At 44.1% G+C, this 18,360-nt stretch overlaps 2 protein-coding genes across 6 annotated transcripts in view; one reads left to right on the top strand and one right to left on the bottom strand.

The window, feature by feature from the left end:
• Window positions 1-11,881, bottom strand: part of NOL8 (nucleolar protein 8) — a 45,607-nt gene extending 33,726 nt beyond the window's left edge. The window contains exons 1-3 of the mRNA XM_068251993.1: window positions 11,763-11,881; window positions 8,247-8,407; window positions 3,198-3,260 (exon numbers count right to left, since the gene is read on the bottom strand). Coding sequence (XP_068108094.1) covers window positions 3,198-3,260; window positions 8,247-8,379 — 196 coding nt within the window. The 5' untranslated portion in view covers window positions 8,380-8,407; window positions 11,763-11,881. The remainder of the gene's footprint in view (window positions 1-3,197; window positions 3,261-8,246; window positions 8,408-11,762) is intronic.
• A 349-nt stretch (window positions 11,882-12,230) lies between these two features.
• The window catches only part of CENPP (centromere protein P), a 413,763-nt gene continuing 407,633 nt past the window's right edge, over window positions 12,231-18,360 (top strand). Inside the window, exon 1 of one of the 5 annotated variants that reach the window (XM_068252007.1) lies at window positions 12,231-12,300. The gene's annotated coding sequence lies outside the window, so the exon portion shown is untranslated. Of the gene's footprint in view, window positions 12,301-12,456; window positions 12,560-13,906; window positions 13,992-18,360 lie in introns of those variants that run through there. The other 4 variants (XR_011023817.1, XM_068252004.1, XM_068252005.1 and 1 more) reach the window with 4 other exon arrangements.

Below are 18,360 nucleotides of genomic sequence, written 5' to 3'. Positions count from 1 at the left end.
CATCCATCATCTGTAAAGTGGCACAACGAGGGAGGTGACAAGTAAAGTTATCTGCGTGCTGAGATTCTTCTCATATTACTGAAAGCCTAGTTTTCTCTTAAAGAGAACCCGAGGTGGGTATTAAGAATGCTATTTAGAACACAGAGGCTGGTTGTGCATACTATCACAAGCCTGTTACTATACTGCTCCCCCTCAGGCCCCACTTGTGCTCTGTCCCCCCCCCCCCCCCCCCCCGCCGTACTAGCAACATGCAGCATGGCGCTAGCAGGCTGTTTACATCCAGGCTGCCATTTACAGCCACTCCCCCGCCTCCTCTATATCACCGCTCTCCGCCTGCAGGCCCTTCAGCAGGGACAGCCTGCTAACGACAAGCTGCATGTCGCTAGCACGGCGGGTTTTTTTTGGGTGGGGGGGTTGCAGGGGGGGGGGGGGGGGGACGACAGTACAGACACAGAGGCTGGTGATAGTATGCAGAACCAGCCTCTGTGTCCTGAAAGCATTCTTCAAACCCACCTCGGGTTCTCTTTAAAGGACACCTGAAGTTGGAGGGATAAAGAAGCTGTCATTTTCGTTTCCTTTTAAGCCCCTCTTATACTTGTGGTCTGTGTCGCCCTGCATTAGGCTTCCCCGCCGCATTCCCTCCATGAGGGCAATACAAGTCTGCGGAGTCTTGCTAACTTAACGTGGTGTGACGAGGTGCGCCAGATGTATCCAAACTGCCGCAAAGTCTGTAGCACATTGCCCCATGATCCGTGCCTACCAGACGGATTATGCAGCAATGCTAGTCAATGTGCGACGCAATAAGTGTAAACGTCGGGAGCTCAGTGCAACGCAGCACGCATGCGCGGACCGACAGGAATCCCAGTTTGGTATTTCCTATTTGCTATTTATGCATATGACCCTGTCACCACACAATGGCGCAGAGTCATATTTTGGCTGGTTTCTTCCACAATGTACGAGTGCAAAACCAGCCTTAAACAATGCACGTTGCCTGGCAGCCTGTTGATCCTTTGCCTCTAATACATTTAGCCATAGACCCTGAACAAGCATGCAGCAGATCAGGTGCTCCGACTGAAGTGTGACTGAGTTAGCTGCATGCTTGTTTCAAGTTTCATTCAGACCCTAAAGATCAGCAGGACTGCCAGGCAACTGGTATTATTTAAAAGGAAATAAATATGGCAGCCTCCATATCCCTCTCGCCTCGGATTCCCTTTAAAGGTGCAAGGTGGTGGGTGTGGTCAGAAAAAGCACACAATTCCTGGAAGCATTTAAGTACTCTTGATACATATACTACAAAAAGTACAAAAATGTAATGCATAAAATAATGAACTTTGCTGATTCATGTAAATTTAAAATCTTATTAAAAACCGAGGTGGTTAAACTTAAAGAGAAACTCCAACCAAGAATTGAACTTTTTCCCAATCAGTAGCTGATACCCCATTTTACATGAGAAAGACAATGATTTTCACAAACAGACCATCAGGGGGCGCTGTGTGACTGATTTTGTGCTGAAACCCCTCCCACAAGAGGCTCTGAATACCGCGGTACTGCTGGCAAACTGCCACAATGTAACAATGTTCACAGACAGGAAATAGCTGTTATTAGCTGTCTAACAGACAGAGCAGCTAGAAACAGCTAAATAACTTGCCCACAGTAACAATGTCACCATGTAATAAATGTCAGAATGTGAATCTGGAAGAGGAAAGATTTTACAATGAGCAAACACTGACTAAATCATTTATACATAATTATGGTAAAAAATGAAGCACTTTTTTTACTACATTATTTTCACTGGAGTTCCTCTTTAAGCCTGGTACACACTTTTGATTGGCCAATCACTAGCCAATTCTACCACACATACGTATTACAAAATCTGTTGGTCCTCATACTAAATTGGAGTGGTAAAATTGGCCAATCAAAATGAGATGTATGTATTTCACTTAATGTACATTTCCTTTTAAAGAGTAACTGTCAGGCTGCAAAAGCTAATTTAAACCTGAATACTGAAGTTAAAAATCTCTCTTACTTTGATGCTTGCTGAACAGCAGTGGCGTAGCTAAGGAGCTGTGGGCCCCGATGCAAGTTTTACAATGGGGCCCCCCAAGCACTCTATACATAACAATTGATATGGTGCTCCAAAACCTACCAATAACAACTACAGTGTCAGAAGTGCAAGAATGGGATGGGGAACAGCTTGTTAATGATTACTACTATGCAAAGTATCTATAGAAGTGATTATTATGAGCACAGGACCAATAGAGAGCGAATACTGTAGTTGAGAGAGGGTCCTTCGGGGCCCCTCTTGCCCAAGGGCCCCGATGCGGTCGCAACCTCTGCAACCCCTATTGCTATGCCCCTGCTGAACAGCAAGGCTCTATATTCCCAAGCTCTTAAAGAGGCAGACAGGACACATAACAGATACTGCAAAGCATTCTGGGGCTGCTCCTTCTCCCCACTCCCTTGGTCCTCCCCCTTCATTTCCCTATACCGCCCTAAGGCTGCTTTCACAGTGAGAAGTTACAGGCTCATGTTACAGCAGTTTTTTTTTACTGAAAAATCATTGTGCTGTGCACAGGGCACATGTTCCGTTAGAGTCCTTATTGTTCCTAGCCACATGGCTAATTAATATTCACTGCACAGTAATGTTGTCCGGATCATGAACCATCTTTTTTGTGAGTTGAATAATCAGGAAGCAGGGAGGATATGACATCACAATTTGCTTCATAGGAGACAGACAAACATGGAACCTGCCATGAGCTGTCAGGAGCATCATTCTCTGCAAATACTACATAAAAATTCTGTGAAGTACAAACGTGGACAGTGAAATGCATATGTAATGTAAGGACAGCAAATCTTTAGCTACTGATATATGTGTTTTTTTTCTCTGAGACCTTATACCTAACAGCTCCTCTTTGAGCAATACCAGTTGCCTGGCAGTCCTGCTGATCATCTACCTCTAATTCTTTTATTCACAGCCCCTGAACAAGCATGCAGCAGATCAGGTGTTTCTGACATTATTGTCAGATCTGACCAGATTAGTTGCATGCTTATTTCTGGTGTAATCCAGACACTACTGCAGCCAAAGAGATCAGCAGGGCTGCCAGGTAACTGGTATTGATAAATATGGCACCCTCCATATACTTCTCACTTTAGTTGTACTTTAATGCTCTGCACAGCCTGAAGGTTTATGGACTTACATTTTTTCAGCTCTGCATCAGACACGTTGATGTTGATGTACGCAAATGTCTTGATGGGGTTTCCTAAAAAGATCAAATAACACAGTGTTATACATGATAGAAGTAATGAGGATAAAAAAAAGGAAGTGGTGTGACATTTTTCGTTTGTAAAACTTTGTCCAGATGCCACTGCCCTGCTCTACAGATTAATTTAGGGCTCATTTCCACTAATTCGCAATGCGATTGAGTTTATCTACTGCGATCTGTTAAGTGCACAGTGCGACTGCAAGGAAAAAAAAAGTCACCTGCAATAGGTCTTTCACTTCGGGTTCCCTTTAAGGCAGGGAGCACACTTAAAGCGGACCCAAACCAAACATTTTTTTAATTCTTAATATTTAGTTGCACCACTCTGACACATACAAAGATAAACACTCCTCCAAGCCTATGAGCATTTCAGTGCATGCTTTTCACCCTTCTCTTTCCATAGCTAGGGTTATACTGGGGGCAGCCATTAGCAATTCCTCCATTGCTGGACACCACTCCACCAGTTTGCCAGATTCTGTCCCGGCAATTTGAAAGGAAGGGAGGGGTTCCTCCAATAAATGTAAAATATTGTATATTTGTCATCATGCAGCTGAAAAAAGGCTGCTATTTATTATTATAATTTAGAAACCTGAAACCTTGTATTTTTAATTTGGGGCCACTTTAAGCAGAACCGCATACCTTTAAATGCATGTGAAATCGCATGTAATGTTAGTCTATGGGATGCGTTTTCCATTGCAATTTTATGCGTTTTAAAGATGCCGTACGGTATGTAAATTGGCATCGAATGCTATCCTATGGGAGAAAAAAATTTGAAGAAAAAAAAGGGGGGTGGGGGTAGGGATTTGATAATGTATTTTCTCACCATTCCAATCTCCCGAACGATTGACTGGCCGATCCGATAAATGCTGGTGGTCAGAAACGATGAATCGGGTCCACTAACAGGGAGGGAACACGTACCCAGTACGATCAATGACAAGACACAGAACGTTTAAATCACACTTTTCTCCAGGCAGACCACAAGCGCCAGAGCTGCAACCACTAGGGGGCGCTCTATAGGCCAGTGTTTCTCAAACCTGTCCTCGTGACTCCCCAAAGGTGCATGGTTTGCAGGCAACCTCAACTACGCTCAGGTGGGGTAATTAGTGTCTCCGTTACATAGAAGCCACCAAGCTGAGACACTAATTACCCCAACCTGGGCATAGGTGAGACTGCCTGCAAAACATGCACCGTTGGGGAGTCATGAGGATAGGTTTGAGAAACACTGCTATAGGCAGAAGCAGTATTAGGGATTCTTGCCCAAGGTCTCCTCACTGAATAGGTGCTGGCTTACAGGACAGGAAGTGCCAAGATTTGAACCTAAGTCTCCTATGTCAGAGCCCTTAAAGTGTACCCGAGGCAATATGTGATATGAGATAAACGTGTATGTACGGTTCAAACCATATTAACCATGATTATTTCCAGATTTTAGGGTCTTTTCTGAACATTTCAGACGCTAAAATCAGGAAACTTGCTGCCAGGAAGCCAGCAGCAGCCCAGCACTCATTCACCTCCCTGGGCTCCAGCAATGCAATTTTACCTCCGACCTCCGGGTGGCACTGTAACACTTTGGTGAGATCAATGATGGTGATAATTCAGGTTGGAGTGAGCTTGAGATGTCTCCCAGTGCATCACTGCTGAATATATGCAAATTTACCATTGTTACCCTTAGAAGCTAAACACACCTCCAGAACCGCTGGAATGCAATGATGTGTCAGCTTGTTAATTTGTACAGAGCCAGGATAATCCAACATGCATACAGACTGTTTCGGATTGTTTGATCCTCATCAGTGCATGGCATGGATTAATTTGGCTCTATGGAGTAGGGCTTGTGAATCCGAGAGGCACAGACTAACCTCCATAGAGCCAAATTAATCCATGCCATGCACTGATGAGGATCAAACAATCCGAAACAGTCTGTATGCATGTTGGATTATTCTGGCTCTGTACAAATTAACAAGCTGACATCATTGCATTCCAGCGGTTCTGGAGGTGTGTTTAGCTTCTAAGGGTACAATGGTTACTTTGCATATATTCAGCAGTGTTGCCCTGGGAGACATCTCAAGCTCACTCCAACCTGAATTATCGCAAATTCTTTCCGTTTTAGGAAAGCAAACTTTTGTTTTTCTTAACATCTTAGTAAGGGGGCTTTTAGGACCATTGTAGTCCCTTACACACTCCAATGAGTTCTGGGTCACCATGAGCTTGCTGGTTAGTCTGTGCCTCTCGGATTCACAAGCCCTACTCCATAGAGCCAAATTAATCCATGCCATGCACTGATGAGGATCAAACAATCCGAAACAGTCTGTATGCATGTTGCATTATTCTGGCTCTGTACAAATTAACAAGCTGACACATCATTGCATTCCAGACATCTCAAGCTCACTCCAACCTGAATTATCGCAAATTCTTTCCGTTTTAGGAAAGCAAACTTTTGTTTTTGTTAATTTGTACAGAGCTATAATAATCCAACATGCATACAGACTGTTTCAGATTGGTTGATCCTCACCAGTGCATGGCATGGATTAATTTGGCTCTATGGAGTAGGGCTTGAAAGGAAAACTGTAGTGAGAGGTATATGGAGGCTGCCATATTGATTTCCTTTTAAAGTAATACCAGTTGCCTGGCAGCCCTGCTGAGCTATTTGCCTGCAGTAGAGGACAGGGGAGAGGTAGAACAAGGTCAATAGTTCATGTATTTTCACTCTGAGCACTTTGTAGACCACAGTGGTAAACCCCCCCTAAAGGACCACAGTGGTAAACCCCCCCTAAAGACCAGGCTGTTTTTGTCATAATTGGCCAATGCAGCTTTAAGGCCAAGCTGCAGGTCCGCACAACACAGCACACAAGTGATTCCCCCCCCTTTTCTCCCCACCAACAGACCTCTCTGTTGGTGGGGTCTGAACGCCCCACTTGTGTTTATTTTTTCATAAATAAATAATAAATAAATATTTATGTTCGTGTTTTTGTTTTTTAGAAATCCCCTCCCTCCCCCCAGCCGGCCAATCACGCGATCGGCTGTCATAGGCTTCTGCCTATGAGAGCCGATCGCTCTCTTGTCCCCCAGGGGGGGGCGACCGTGTCACACGGCTGTCCCCAGTACAGCGCTGCTGCTGATCGTAGCACTGTACTGTGTAAATAGATGGCGATCACGCCGTTTAACAGTCTTCCGAGCGGCAATAGCCGCTCCGCCCCCCCCCCCCCCCAAGAAGGAGATGCGCACGCACCCTGCGCGTGATCTCCTTCAGTAGCCGGCTCCAGGACCTGATGACAACTGGCGTTAGGCAGTTCTGGGGCTACCACCGCGGCCACGCCCATTGGCTTGGAGCGGTCGTAGAGTAGTTAAAAGAGTAATTTTTAGGAGTAGGAGGATACATTTAATTGTTTATCTCATCTGTTTATTTTCACCTCGAGTTCACTTTGACCAGTACACTATCAAGCCACGATCAATGGAATCGATCATTTTTTTGGACCAATTCCATTAATCGGATTGGGTGCCTGTTCACGTCTCGTTAGATTGTTTACGACTGACTGCATCTGGTCCATTATGCTGGGCATACATGGCTCGATTTTGAGCCATTAAGATGGCTCGATAGATAATTTCTGACATGTCCAATCTCCCGCACGATTGTTTCGCACTCTATTCCGGATAGCAGTGAATGGAAAAAGATAATAAAAACGAGCGGAAGATGAGAAAATCGCCTGTGGAATCGAGCGGCAAAATTGAGCCGTGTATTCGCAGCATTAGAGGCCACCTTGAGTCTGTGGCACAGGTTAGTGGATCCAGTGGATACGTGGATGAAGTCACATGCTCTACATATGGATATATGAACTTTACTTTGATTTTACTACCGTATGTAAGCAGACAGAAGTGCCAGAAGAATCAAATATGCTAACAATGTTAAAATGAGAGGAGGCAGCGGTGGACTTACCTCCTCTAAGTAGACACATATGAATGTTGTGTAAATTCAAACAACAAAAAATGTATGTGTATACTCCAGAAAGTGCAACGCATTTCCCGGGCCTCTCCTGCTTCATCAGGCAATAGAAAAGGAGCATAAAACTCAAACAGGTCTGGTGCAAAGCTCAGCGCCTCTTTTGTTGTTTGAATTTACACAACATTCGTGTGTGTCTGCTTGGAGGATGTAAGTCCACCGCTGCCTCCTCTCATTTTAACATTTTTAGCATATTCTATTCTTCTGGCGCCTGTCTGCTTACATAGTTCCTGAGTCCACCCTTGGTGGAGGGGTGTTGCCCCTTACTTCCTGTCTACAGAGAGCGACTTCTTAAAGCGGACCAGAGATGAAAAACTAACTATAACAAGTAACTTGTCTATAAATCTTATATACAGTTTAGATGGTTTAAACAGCAAATCTGTCTGCATACTGCTTTAATAGAATATGATTATTTCTTCCTGTGATACAATGACAGCAGCCATGTTGTTTGTAAACATTACACTGAGGCAAGCTTATCTGCACCATTAGCACTCAGACTGAAAAAAAACTAATCCCCCCTCCTCCTCCCTCCTCCCATCTGCCTCTGAAATCTCTGGCTAGTAACACCTCCTCCTCCTCCTGCCCAGAATGAGCTCCCATGAGCCCTTGCTACTGCCAAGGCTCTCTGAAAGCTGTGGGTGGGGCTTATTTAGTTTATAGGGAATTAGAGTATTAAAACAAAAACAAACAAGTATTTGGCTTGAGGAATGCCCTATAAACTATAGGAAAGGAACACAATTATGCAATGAGTAAAAGTTCATCTCAGATCCACCTTAATCCTGGGTGGAGACGGGTCTAATCTCCCCACCTGCTGAAATAGTGGTTACCTGAACAGTAACCCACGTTTGTGAGTATAAATACCTATTTACTTGTCATATCCATTTACCAGTACATACTACACTATATTGGGCTCTCTATGTCTCCATTTTGTTGCTTTGATTTTTAGTTGCTTAAAAGGAAAGATGTAAACAACATATCGCCTCAGATTATAATACCTTGCTCATCCTTTCTTGATATGATGTCCACATCATCAACCTTTCCAAACTTCCCAAATCTCTCTGTGAGCTCTGCCTTCGTGACCGACGGACCAATTCCTCCAACATATAAACGCTTTAATGTTCCCTCCATGATTCACAAACTCATCAGTAAGCAGTTCCTAACAAATGAAAAGAAAGAAATAATACATGAATGTTATTTGTAGCGGGCGCTGCACCACAGAGTAGCAACCAACCCCGATACACCAATAATCTATGTACCGAATGCTAAATGAGCATACAGATCAGCGATAATGACTCTCCTAACTGCATGTTTGTCCCAGGTGTGGGACTGAGAAACAGAATTGAAATCTAATGCTTCCACTTTCAAAGTTTAGTATTCCTTTAAAGTGGACCTGAACTCTTGCACAGGACACAAGGAAAAAAAAGAGAGAAATACACCATGGCTATCATTCATAAAGGAGCTGTCGGTAAGGAGAATCAGTGCGGGAAAACACAGCTGCCGGTATTTTAGACTTCTGGGTGGGCATTCATAAAAATGTATCCAGTTGCGATAGCAGTGCGGAGATTCCCCGAACTAGGCTGGCGGTAGGCTTGCGGAGACACGGAAGCTGCCAAGTTGATACATTTCTCCATGTTCCGCTCTACTGCAGCTGCCTGGGAGGTCTGTGTCTCCATTCACTTTACATTGGTATCGCCACATCAGAGGGAGCGGTACTTCCCGACCTCATACCGCTGGCGGTATTGTTTATGAATTTACATTTTGTTACATTTGTTCCGATAATCACCACACAAGGCGGTGATTTATCACTCTGCTCGGTAGTGTCAGTTTTTCATGCGGAAAGAGGCATTATGAATGCTGAACTTGCTGAGTGTTCGGTAAAGTCAGCTGTTTTAAGCATTTCCGCATGCGGAAAATGCTTTATGAAGGATAGCCCATGTGTGTTTTTAGAGAGAAGAGCCAGTCTAATTCCCCCTCATCCTCAAGTAATCACAAGTGTAATTTGATTTCTCAGCTGTATCAACACAGAAATTTGGCAGACACAGCTAATATGTAAACACAAGACGTTAACCCTTCATCTGCTTCCATGAAAGCAGGAAAAAGACACACTGCAGATTTATTGCAGGATTTGTATCAGCCGTAATAAAGAAATGTTTTTCTTTAAAGGCTATTACGTCGTTGGGTTCTGAGTATACTTCATTTGAAGTCCCAGGGACGCGAAAGTTAGTCAATGGCTATTGTTACCACCGGTTAGGTGACATGAATGAATGGGAATGCAGTTATATGGAAATAATGAATGAGGACATCTTGTGGCGAAATAGTAAAACTACATCAAAAACATTTTATCTAATAAAACTACCTACACTTACATCTAAATTTAATTATTTTCCTCCTACACTCCCCCATAGTATCCAAACATTTATAAGGCAACTATTTATGTATAAAAAAAAATAAGGGACTGAACTTTTTTTTAATAATTATTTCAAGGGGGTATATTATTCTTGTCTTTTTAATTTGCGAGCTTAGAAATAGTGATGGACACAAAACTGAAAAAATGCACCTTTATTTCCAAATAAAATATTGGCACCATACATTGTACTAGGGAAAATTTTTAAAAGTTGCAATAATCGGGACAAATGGGCAAATAAAATGTGTGGGTTTTATCCATAGGAAAACGTTTTATTTTAACACTATAATGGCCGAAAACAGAGAAATAATGTTTTTTCTTATTATTCCAATTAAAATATGTTTAAAATAAAATAATTCTTAGCATAATGTACCTCCCAAAGAAAGCCCAATTGGTGGCAAAAAAAACCAAGATATAGATCAAGTCGTTGTGATTTGGCGAAAGAATGGAAGGAGCGCTGACAGGTGAAAATTGCTCCGGTCCTAAAGGGGAAAAACCTCTCAGTTGTCAAGTGGTTAAAGGAACTTTCAGGCAAAATATTTACTTACCTGAAGCTCCCTCCAGCCCCTGAAAGCTTATGTGTCCCTCACTGCAGCTCCAGTCTCAGCAGGCCACCTGGGGTCCCCATCCAGCAATGTCGGTGGCTTCTGCACATGCAAGCAGGCGTGCTGCTCCAGTCAACGGGTGCACACTTCGCAGAATTGCATGCATTTTCCACATAGCATAAGTCTATAGTCCGCACAAAAATTGCAGACTTGAGGATGTAGGTTTTCACTGATTATTAAAAACGCAAGATGGCAACACACAGAAAACGAAAACCGCAAACACAGGAGCAAACCCTGAAACGTGTATGGCAGAAATCTTGGCGCAAGCCTCATAGAAACGGTTCTTTAATCACAGCACAATTTTTGTACAAATTCCACAGTCCTGATAAGAATTAGACTAAGGAGTCAGACTAATTTTGGGTACTTGGAATCAGAGTCTGTGGCTTCATAAACGGAGGCGTCAGATGATTTTTGTACTGACTCCACAGACCTGAATGTCCTACCATGTTATTATTATGTATTTATACAGCACGGACATGTTCTGCAGCACTTTACAGAGTACACAGTCATGTCACTGAATGTCCTCAGAGGAGCTCACAATCTAATCCTACCATAGTCATAGTCTAATGTCCTCCCATATTATTATTATGTATTTATATAGCACTGACATCTTCTGCAGCACATTACAGAGTACATAGTCATGTCACTGACTGTCCTCAGAGGAGCTCACACTCTAATCCCTACCATAGTCATAGTCTAATGTCCTACCATATTATTATTATGTATTTATATAGCACTGGCATCTTCTGAAGCACATTACAGAGTACATAGTCATGCCACTGACTGTCCCCAGAGGAGCTCACAATCTAATCCTACCATAGTCATAGTCTAATGTCCTACCATATTATTATTATGTATTTATATAGCACTGGCATCTTCTGAAGCACATTACAGAGTACATAGTCATGCCACTGACTGTCCCCAGAGGAGCTCACAATCTAATCCTACCATAGTCATAGTCGTATGTCCTCCCATATTATTATAGCAGTGACATGTTCTGCAGCACTTTACAGAGTACATAGTCATGTCACTGACTGTCCCCAGAGGAGCTCACAATCTAATCCTACCATAGTCATAGTCTAATGTCCTACCGTATTATTATTATTATTATGTATTTACAAAGCACTGACATCTTCTGCAGCACTTTACAGAGTACAAAGTCATGTCCCTCCCTGATTGCCCTCATAGAGGCTCACAATCTAATCCCTACCGTAGTCATAGTTTAATGTCCTAGCATATTATTATTATGTATTTATATAGCACTGACATCTTCTGCAGCACTTTACAGAGCACATAGTCATGTTACTCACTGTGCTAGCCTATATGGGAAGTATAGGGCCAGCATGTGTGGGAATACATACAGACACACAGACAGTATACACAGTGCAGGGCACACATGATGGGTCAGGGCAGGCGAGTTCTCCAGCTCAGTAATCAGCTCCTCTACCAGCACACATACACTGTTACACCCCCTCAGATCCCCCAGTACACAGAATACACACCTTCCTCCCCTCACAGCAGCGTGCTTCTCTCACATTGCACCCTGGTGTTCCTATCTTCAGCTTCCCCCGGAAACATTAAACCACCCTTTCAGTTCCGCTCTCGCCTCATTGTAAGACAGGGTCCCCGGATTCCGCCCTGGCCCTCCAGTACTGCCCCTCACCTCCGTACATGTTATATTATAATACAGCAATAATGTATCAGTATTATCACCAGCATTAACCCTTTATATCTCTTAATCTCGCTCAATACTGTGGAAAGGGGGAGATAAAAGCAGAGCGCACCGGACTGAACCATCTGCCCAGCCACGCAGGGGTGTCTATTTCGCTGTGAAAATATGATGTGCTCATAGTAACGCTTCTCCCCGTTTGTAGATCCTTCTTTCACATCTAGTCAGATACTGAAGCTCTGGGTGAGGGCTGAGCTCATTGGCCAGCCCTGGAGAGACTATCCCCCCCCCCCGCTCCGGGGAGTGGTACAGTCCGCGCTGTGACGGGAGCCGGGCGCGGAGTTTGAAGCGGCCGCGGGACGGGCTGTCAGGTGAGCGGAGCGTCACGTGACCCCCTGCAGGGTCGGCGGTGGGGCTGTGTGTGCGCCCTGCTGCTATATCGTACATAGTGGGGTCAGGGGTGCCGTTACTGCTGAACTGGTTGACTAATATGCAACTGACTCATTCTAAAGCTGTAGTTCACCTCCCCACATTTCTAATGTATAGGATTGTGTAGGGATTTGGTCCCCTATGGAGATTCTGTGAGATTTGGTCTTCTACTGAGATTTGGTCTTCTACTGAGATTTTCTGGTTGGTTCTCTATGGAAATTCTCTGAGATTTGTTGATTTTTTTATGATGTGGTCCCTTAATGTGATTCTCTGGGACTGGATTGGATATTATTTGACATTAATTGCTCTACGGAGATTCTCTGAGACTAGGTCCTGTGCCGAGATTCTCTGAGACTCGGTCCTGTGCCGAGATGCTCGGAGACTCGGTCCTGTGCCGAGATGCTCGGAGACTCGGTCCTGTGCCGAGATGCTCGGAGACTCGGACCTGTGCCGAGATGCTCGGAGACTCGGCCCTGTGCCGAGATGCTCGGAGACTCGGCCCTGTGCCGAGATGCTCGGAGACTCGGCCCTGTGCCGAGATGCTCGGAGACTCGGCCCTGTGCCGAGATGCTCGGAGACTCGGCCCTGTGCCGAGATGCTCGGAGACTCGGCCCTGTGCCGAGATGCTCGGAGACTCGGCCCTGTGCCGAGATGCTCGGAGACTCGGCCCTGTGCCGAGATGCTCGGAGACTCGGCCCTGTGCCGAGATGCTCGGAGACTCGGCCCTGTGCCGAGATGCTCGGAGACTCGGCCCTGTGCCGAGATGCTCGGAGACTCGGCCCTGTGCCGAGATGCTCGGAGACTCGGCCCTCTGCAGAGATTCTCGGAGACTCGGCCCTCTGCAGAGATTCTCGGAGGCGTGGCCCTCTGCAGAGATTCTCGGAGGCGTGGCCCTCTGCAGAGATTCTCGGAGGCGTGGCCCTCTGCAGAGATTCTCGGAGGCGTGGCCCTCTGCAGAGATTCTCGGAGGCGTGGCCCTCTACTAAGGCCTCTTTTCCACTAACTTTTGAGCTGTGTGCTCAGCAAGCAGGTGCCAGGCAGCAGGGAGCAGGTGCCAGGCAGCAGGGAGCAGGTGCCAGGCAGCAAGGAGCAGGTGCCAGGCAGCAAGGAGCAGGTGCCAGGCAGCAAGGAGCAGGTGCCAGGCAGCAGCGAGCAGGTGCCAGGCAGCAGCGAGCAGTTGCCAGGCAGCAGCAAGCAGTTGTGAGAGTTTGAGAGGCATTTCACTGCCTTTAAAGAGAACCTGTACTGAGTAAAATTATTTAAAATAAACACATGAGGTAACTTCAAATGAACATTAAATAGTTACCTTGCCATCAGTTCCTCTCAGAAGCTAACCATTTTCTTCTTACAGTTATCCGTTCCAGTTCTGACAACATTTTGTCAGAACTGAAATAGATCAGTTGCAGTCAGTTATATATCAGTTGCTGTCAGTTACAGCTGAGAGGAGAACTGATGTGTCCATGTTTCCCTATGGCTCAAGTGGGCGATGTTACAGTTTAACAGTGTGCTGACCAGGAAGCTATTATGGGGTAATAGCCATTTTCAAAATGGAGGACGGAGAATTCCATTGATCACAGTGGACAAACAGGACGCAGGAGAGGAAAAATAGATTGAGGAGTAGATTACACAGGAGGTAAGTATGACTTTTGTGTATGTTTATTTTGACTTTTAATTTTCAGTTCAGGTTTTCTTTAAACAGTTCGTGGAAAAGAGGCCTAAGATTCTCTGAGAAGTGGCCTTCTACTTAGTTTTTTGAGACTTGGCCCTCTACCAAGAGTCTCTGAGACTTGGTCCTACACCGTGATTCTTTGAGATTTTGCCACCTATGGAAACTTTTTGAGATGTAGCCCCCTACAGAGAATCTCTGATATTTGGTCCCCTACGGAGATTGAGTTTGATTCACTGAGACCTGTTTGGTAAAAATTTAATGGGAGATAAATGACCTCATGCAGAAAAACAACACATTTTTTGTAGCGTTTACTTTATCCCACATGCGGTAATAGTTTTGTAAATTATCAAACAACTTACGACAATTCACTAATATTTTTACCTCATGCTGTATTTCGTTTGGTAGGTCAAAGATTTGTGGAATTTCATTCGATATTTAATGGATTATTGTAGTGCAGGGAAAATGGAAGCCAAATCTGACACAGCATTCTTTGGTATACTGACAAGTAAACGAGCAAACCCAAGCTGTGTAAAATTCATTTTAGAATTTGTATCAACTCTAAACCATTAGCATCTTATTAACCACTATTATTATTCTAGATTAATATATAGCTCCCGCATCTTCCGTGGTGCTGTACAACAGCATACAGGGTATTGTGTGTGTGTGTGTGTGTGTGGCGATCACGCGAAAACAGCTTGACCGATTTGAACGAAACTTGGTACACAGGTCTCGCGGCCCCCCTGCACATGTGGGCGGAGCTACAAAGAGCCAATCAGATTTCACCCATTCAAGTCAATGGAAAAAATGTAAAAGGCTGCCATTCTCACAGTAATCAAGCCAGAGTCCCCACACTTGGCACAGTTGGTCACTTGGTGACCGAGGTTACACATCCAGGGAAAGTGGGCGGAGCATAACACAGCCAATCAAATTTCAGCTGTTCATTTTAAACTGCAGCCATTCTTAAAGAGAATCTGTATTGTTAAAATCGCTCAAAAGTAAACATACCAGTGCGTTAGGGGACATCTCCTATTACCCTCTGTCACAATTTCGCCGCTCCCCGCCGCATTAAAAGTGGTTAAAAACAGTTTTAAAAAGTTTGTTTGTAAACAAACAAAATGGCCACCAAAACAGGAAGTAGGTTGATGTACAGCATGTCCACACATAGAAAATACATCCATACACAAGCAGGCTGTATACAGCATTCCTTTTGAATCTCAAGAGATCATTTGTGTGTTTCTTTCCCCCTGCATCTCTCATGCACAACAGCTTTGCCCTTGTTTGTAATTCCTCAGTATGTGAAAGCCCAGCCAGCTCAGAGGAGGATTTATCCAGCTTGTAAAAGATAAGAGAGAAGAGAGAAGCTCCCCTAATCTAAATAACACACAGGCAGTGTGCAGAGAGGGTCCTGGAAGGGGAGTTCATAGCAGAACCACAACACTGAAGAACTTGGCAGCCTTCCAGACACAGGCCGACAAGTCTGACAGGGGAAAGATACATTGATTTATTACAGAGACAGTGATAGTATAAAGTGCTACAGTTAGCCAGAACACATTAGAATAGCTTTTGGAACTTGTAGGATGATAAAAAACAGGATGCAATTTTTGTTACGGAGTCTCTATAAGGTGCGTACAGACATGCGACTATAGTCGTTTGAAACGATCGTTCCCGACGTCATCGGCCGAATGATCGTTCATAAAATTATAACAAACGATCGTTCCAACGACCGACGAACGACAGATGTAGTCGTTAACGAACGATCCATCCCGCCCGATAATTTAAACCAACGGTCGTTACATAGTCGTATGTCTGTATAACGATCGGTCGTTGATCGGCCGGTCAGGAACGTACGTTTAAACTCCTTTTCCCCAACGACCGTCGGCCGATCTTTACTTTAAGATCGTTCGTCGCTTGACACGAACGATTGTTATCGCATGTCTGTACGTAGCCTTAGACTGTTAATCGCAGGGTTCTCAAACTTGGCACAGTTGGTCACTGGGTGAATGCGATTAAGATTCAAGAAAATGGGTGGAGCCTACAGCAGCCAATCAAAATTCACCTATTGATTTTCAAGGGCAATATTTAAACTGCTGCTATTCTTACACTTTTAATGGCAGAGGCTTCAAACTTGCTACAGTCGGTCATTGGGTGACTGGGGTCCAAATTCACTAAAGGGGCGGGGCACATACAGTCAATCAGATTTCCTTGGTGGATAAACTGCTTCCATTCACACATTTTTTTATGCCAGGCACCTGAAAGCTCACAAACTTGGTCATTGAGTGACTGTGTGTGTCAAGGTTACAAAAAGTGGGCGGAGCAAAAACCACTTTTACTGGGAAAATAAAAACTGCAGCCATTCTTACACAGTTAATGGCAGGGTTCTCAAACTTTGCACAGTTGGTCATTGGGTGACTGAGATTAAGATTTTGGAAGGTGGGTGGAGCCTACAACAGCCAATAAAAATTCACCTTTTGATTTTCAAAGGGAATATTTCATCTGCTACCATTCTCTTATACTGTTAAAAGCAGATGCCTCAAACCTGGTACAGTTGGTCACTGGGTGACTAGGGTCCAAATTCAGAAAGGGGGCGGAGCCTCAAACAGCCAGATTTGTTTATTTTTCAATGGGAATATACAAAGTATTGATACCAAGGACCCCAAAGCTGATAAACTTGATAATTGAGTGACTGTATGTCAACGTTAGAAAAAGTGGGCGGTGCCAACAACTAAATATTTAACATGGCAGGATTCCCTAGCTTTACACAATTGGCCACTGGGTGACTGGGATGAATATTCAGAAATGTGGGTTGAGCCTACAACAGCCACTCAAAATGTACCTATTGATTTTCATGGGGAATTTTCACATTGCTACCATTCTTACACTGTTAGTGGCAGAGGCCTCAAACCTGATGCAGTCAGTCATTGGGTGACTGGGGTCCAAATTCACTAAAGGGGTGGAGCCACAAACAGCCAATCAGATTTGTTAGATTGATTTCAGCCATTCTGTTATTGGCAGGGTTCTCAAACGTCACGTTTGAGAACCCTGCCAATAACAGAATGGCTGAAATCAATCTAACAAATCTGATTGGCCACTGGGTGACTGGGACTAATATTCAGAAAAGAGGGTGGAGCCTACAGCAGTCAATCAAAATTCACCTATTGATTTTCAAGGGGAATATTTACATTGATGCCAATTATGCACTCTTAATGTCAGAGAGCTAAAATCTGCTACAGTCAGTCACTGGGAGACTGGGGTTTCAATTCTGAAGGGAGCGGGCCAAAACCAGCCAATCAGATTTGTTTGAATTTCAATGGTAAAATGCAACTTATTGATGCCAAGGACCCCAAAGCTCATAAACTTGGTCATTAAGTGACTGTATGTCAAGATTAGAAATAGTGGGCAAAGCCAAAAACAACTACCTTTTTACATGGGAAAATGTAAACTGCAGCTTTTCTTACACTGTTAATGGCAGGGTTCTCAAACTTCACACAGTTGGTCACTGGGTGACTAGGATTAATATTCGGAAAAGTAGGTGGAGCCTACAAGAGCCAATCAAAATTCACCTATTGATTTTCAAGGGGAATATTGAAACTGCAGCCATTCTCACACTGTTAATAGCAGATGCCTCAAACCTGCTGCAGTCGGTCGTTAAGTGTCTGGGGTTCAAATTCAGTAAAGGGGCGGAGCCAAAAACAGCCAGATTTATTTGCTGGATAAACTGCTTCCATTAGCACAATTTTGATTCCAGGAACCCAAAAGCTCACAAACTTGGTCATTAAGTAGTGACTGTGTGTCCAGGTTACAAAAAGTGGGTGGAGTTAAAAACAAATTTTTCTGGGAAATTGTAAACTGCAGCCCTTCTTCACTGTTAATGGCAGGGTTCTCAAACTTAGCATAGTTGGTTACTGGGTGACTGGGATTAATATTCACAAAAGTGGGTGGAGCCTAAAAATACCAATCAAAAATCACATGTCACTTTTCAAGTAGAATATTAAAATTGCTGCCATTCTTGCACTGTTCATGGCACAAGCCTCAAACCTGGTACAGTTGGTCATTGGGTCACTAAAGTTCAAATTCAGAAAAGGGGACAGAGCCACAAACAGTGAATCAGATTTGTTTCATTTCATGGGAAAATACAAATTATTGATGCCAAGGACCCCAAAGCTCACAAACTTGGGCATTGAGTAGTGACTTTGTGTCCAGGTTACAAAAAGTGGGCGGAGCCAAAAACAAATTTCACTGGGAAAGTGTAAACTGCAGCCCTTCTTACACTGTTTATGGCAGGGTTCTCAGACTTTGCCCAGATGGTCACTGAGTGACTGAGAGTAATATTCAG

This window comes from Hyperolius riggenbachi, chromosome 9 (genome assembly GCF_040937935.1).
Source record: "Hyperolius riggenbachi isolate aHypRig1 chromosome 9, aHypRig1.pri, whole genome shotgun sequence".
NCBI classification, from domain to species: Eukaryota; Metazoa; Chordata; class Amphibia; order Anura; family Hyperoliidae; genus Hyperolius; species Hyperolius riggenbachi.
This window is presented reverse-complemented; position numbering and strand designations above follow the sequence as displayed.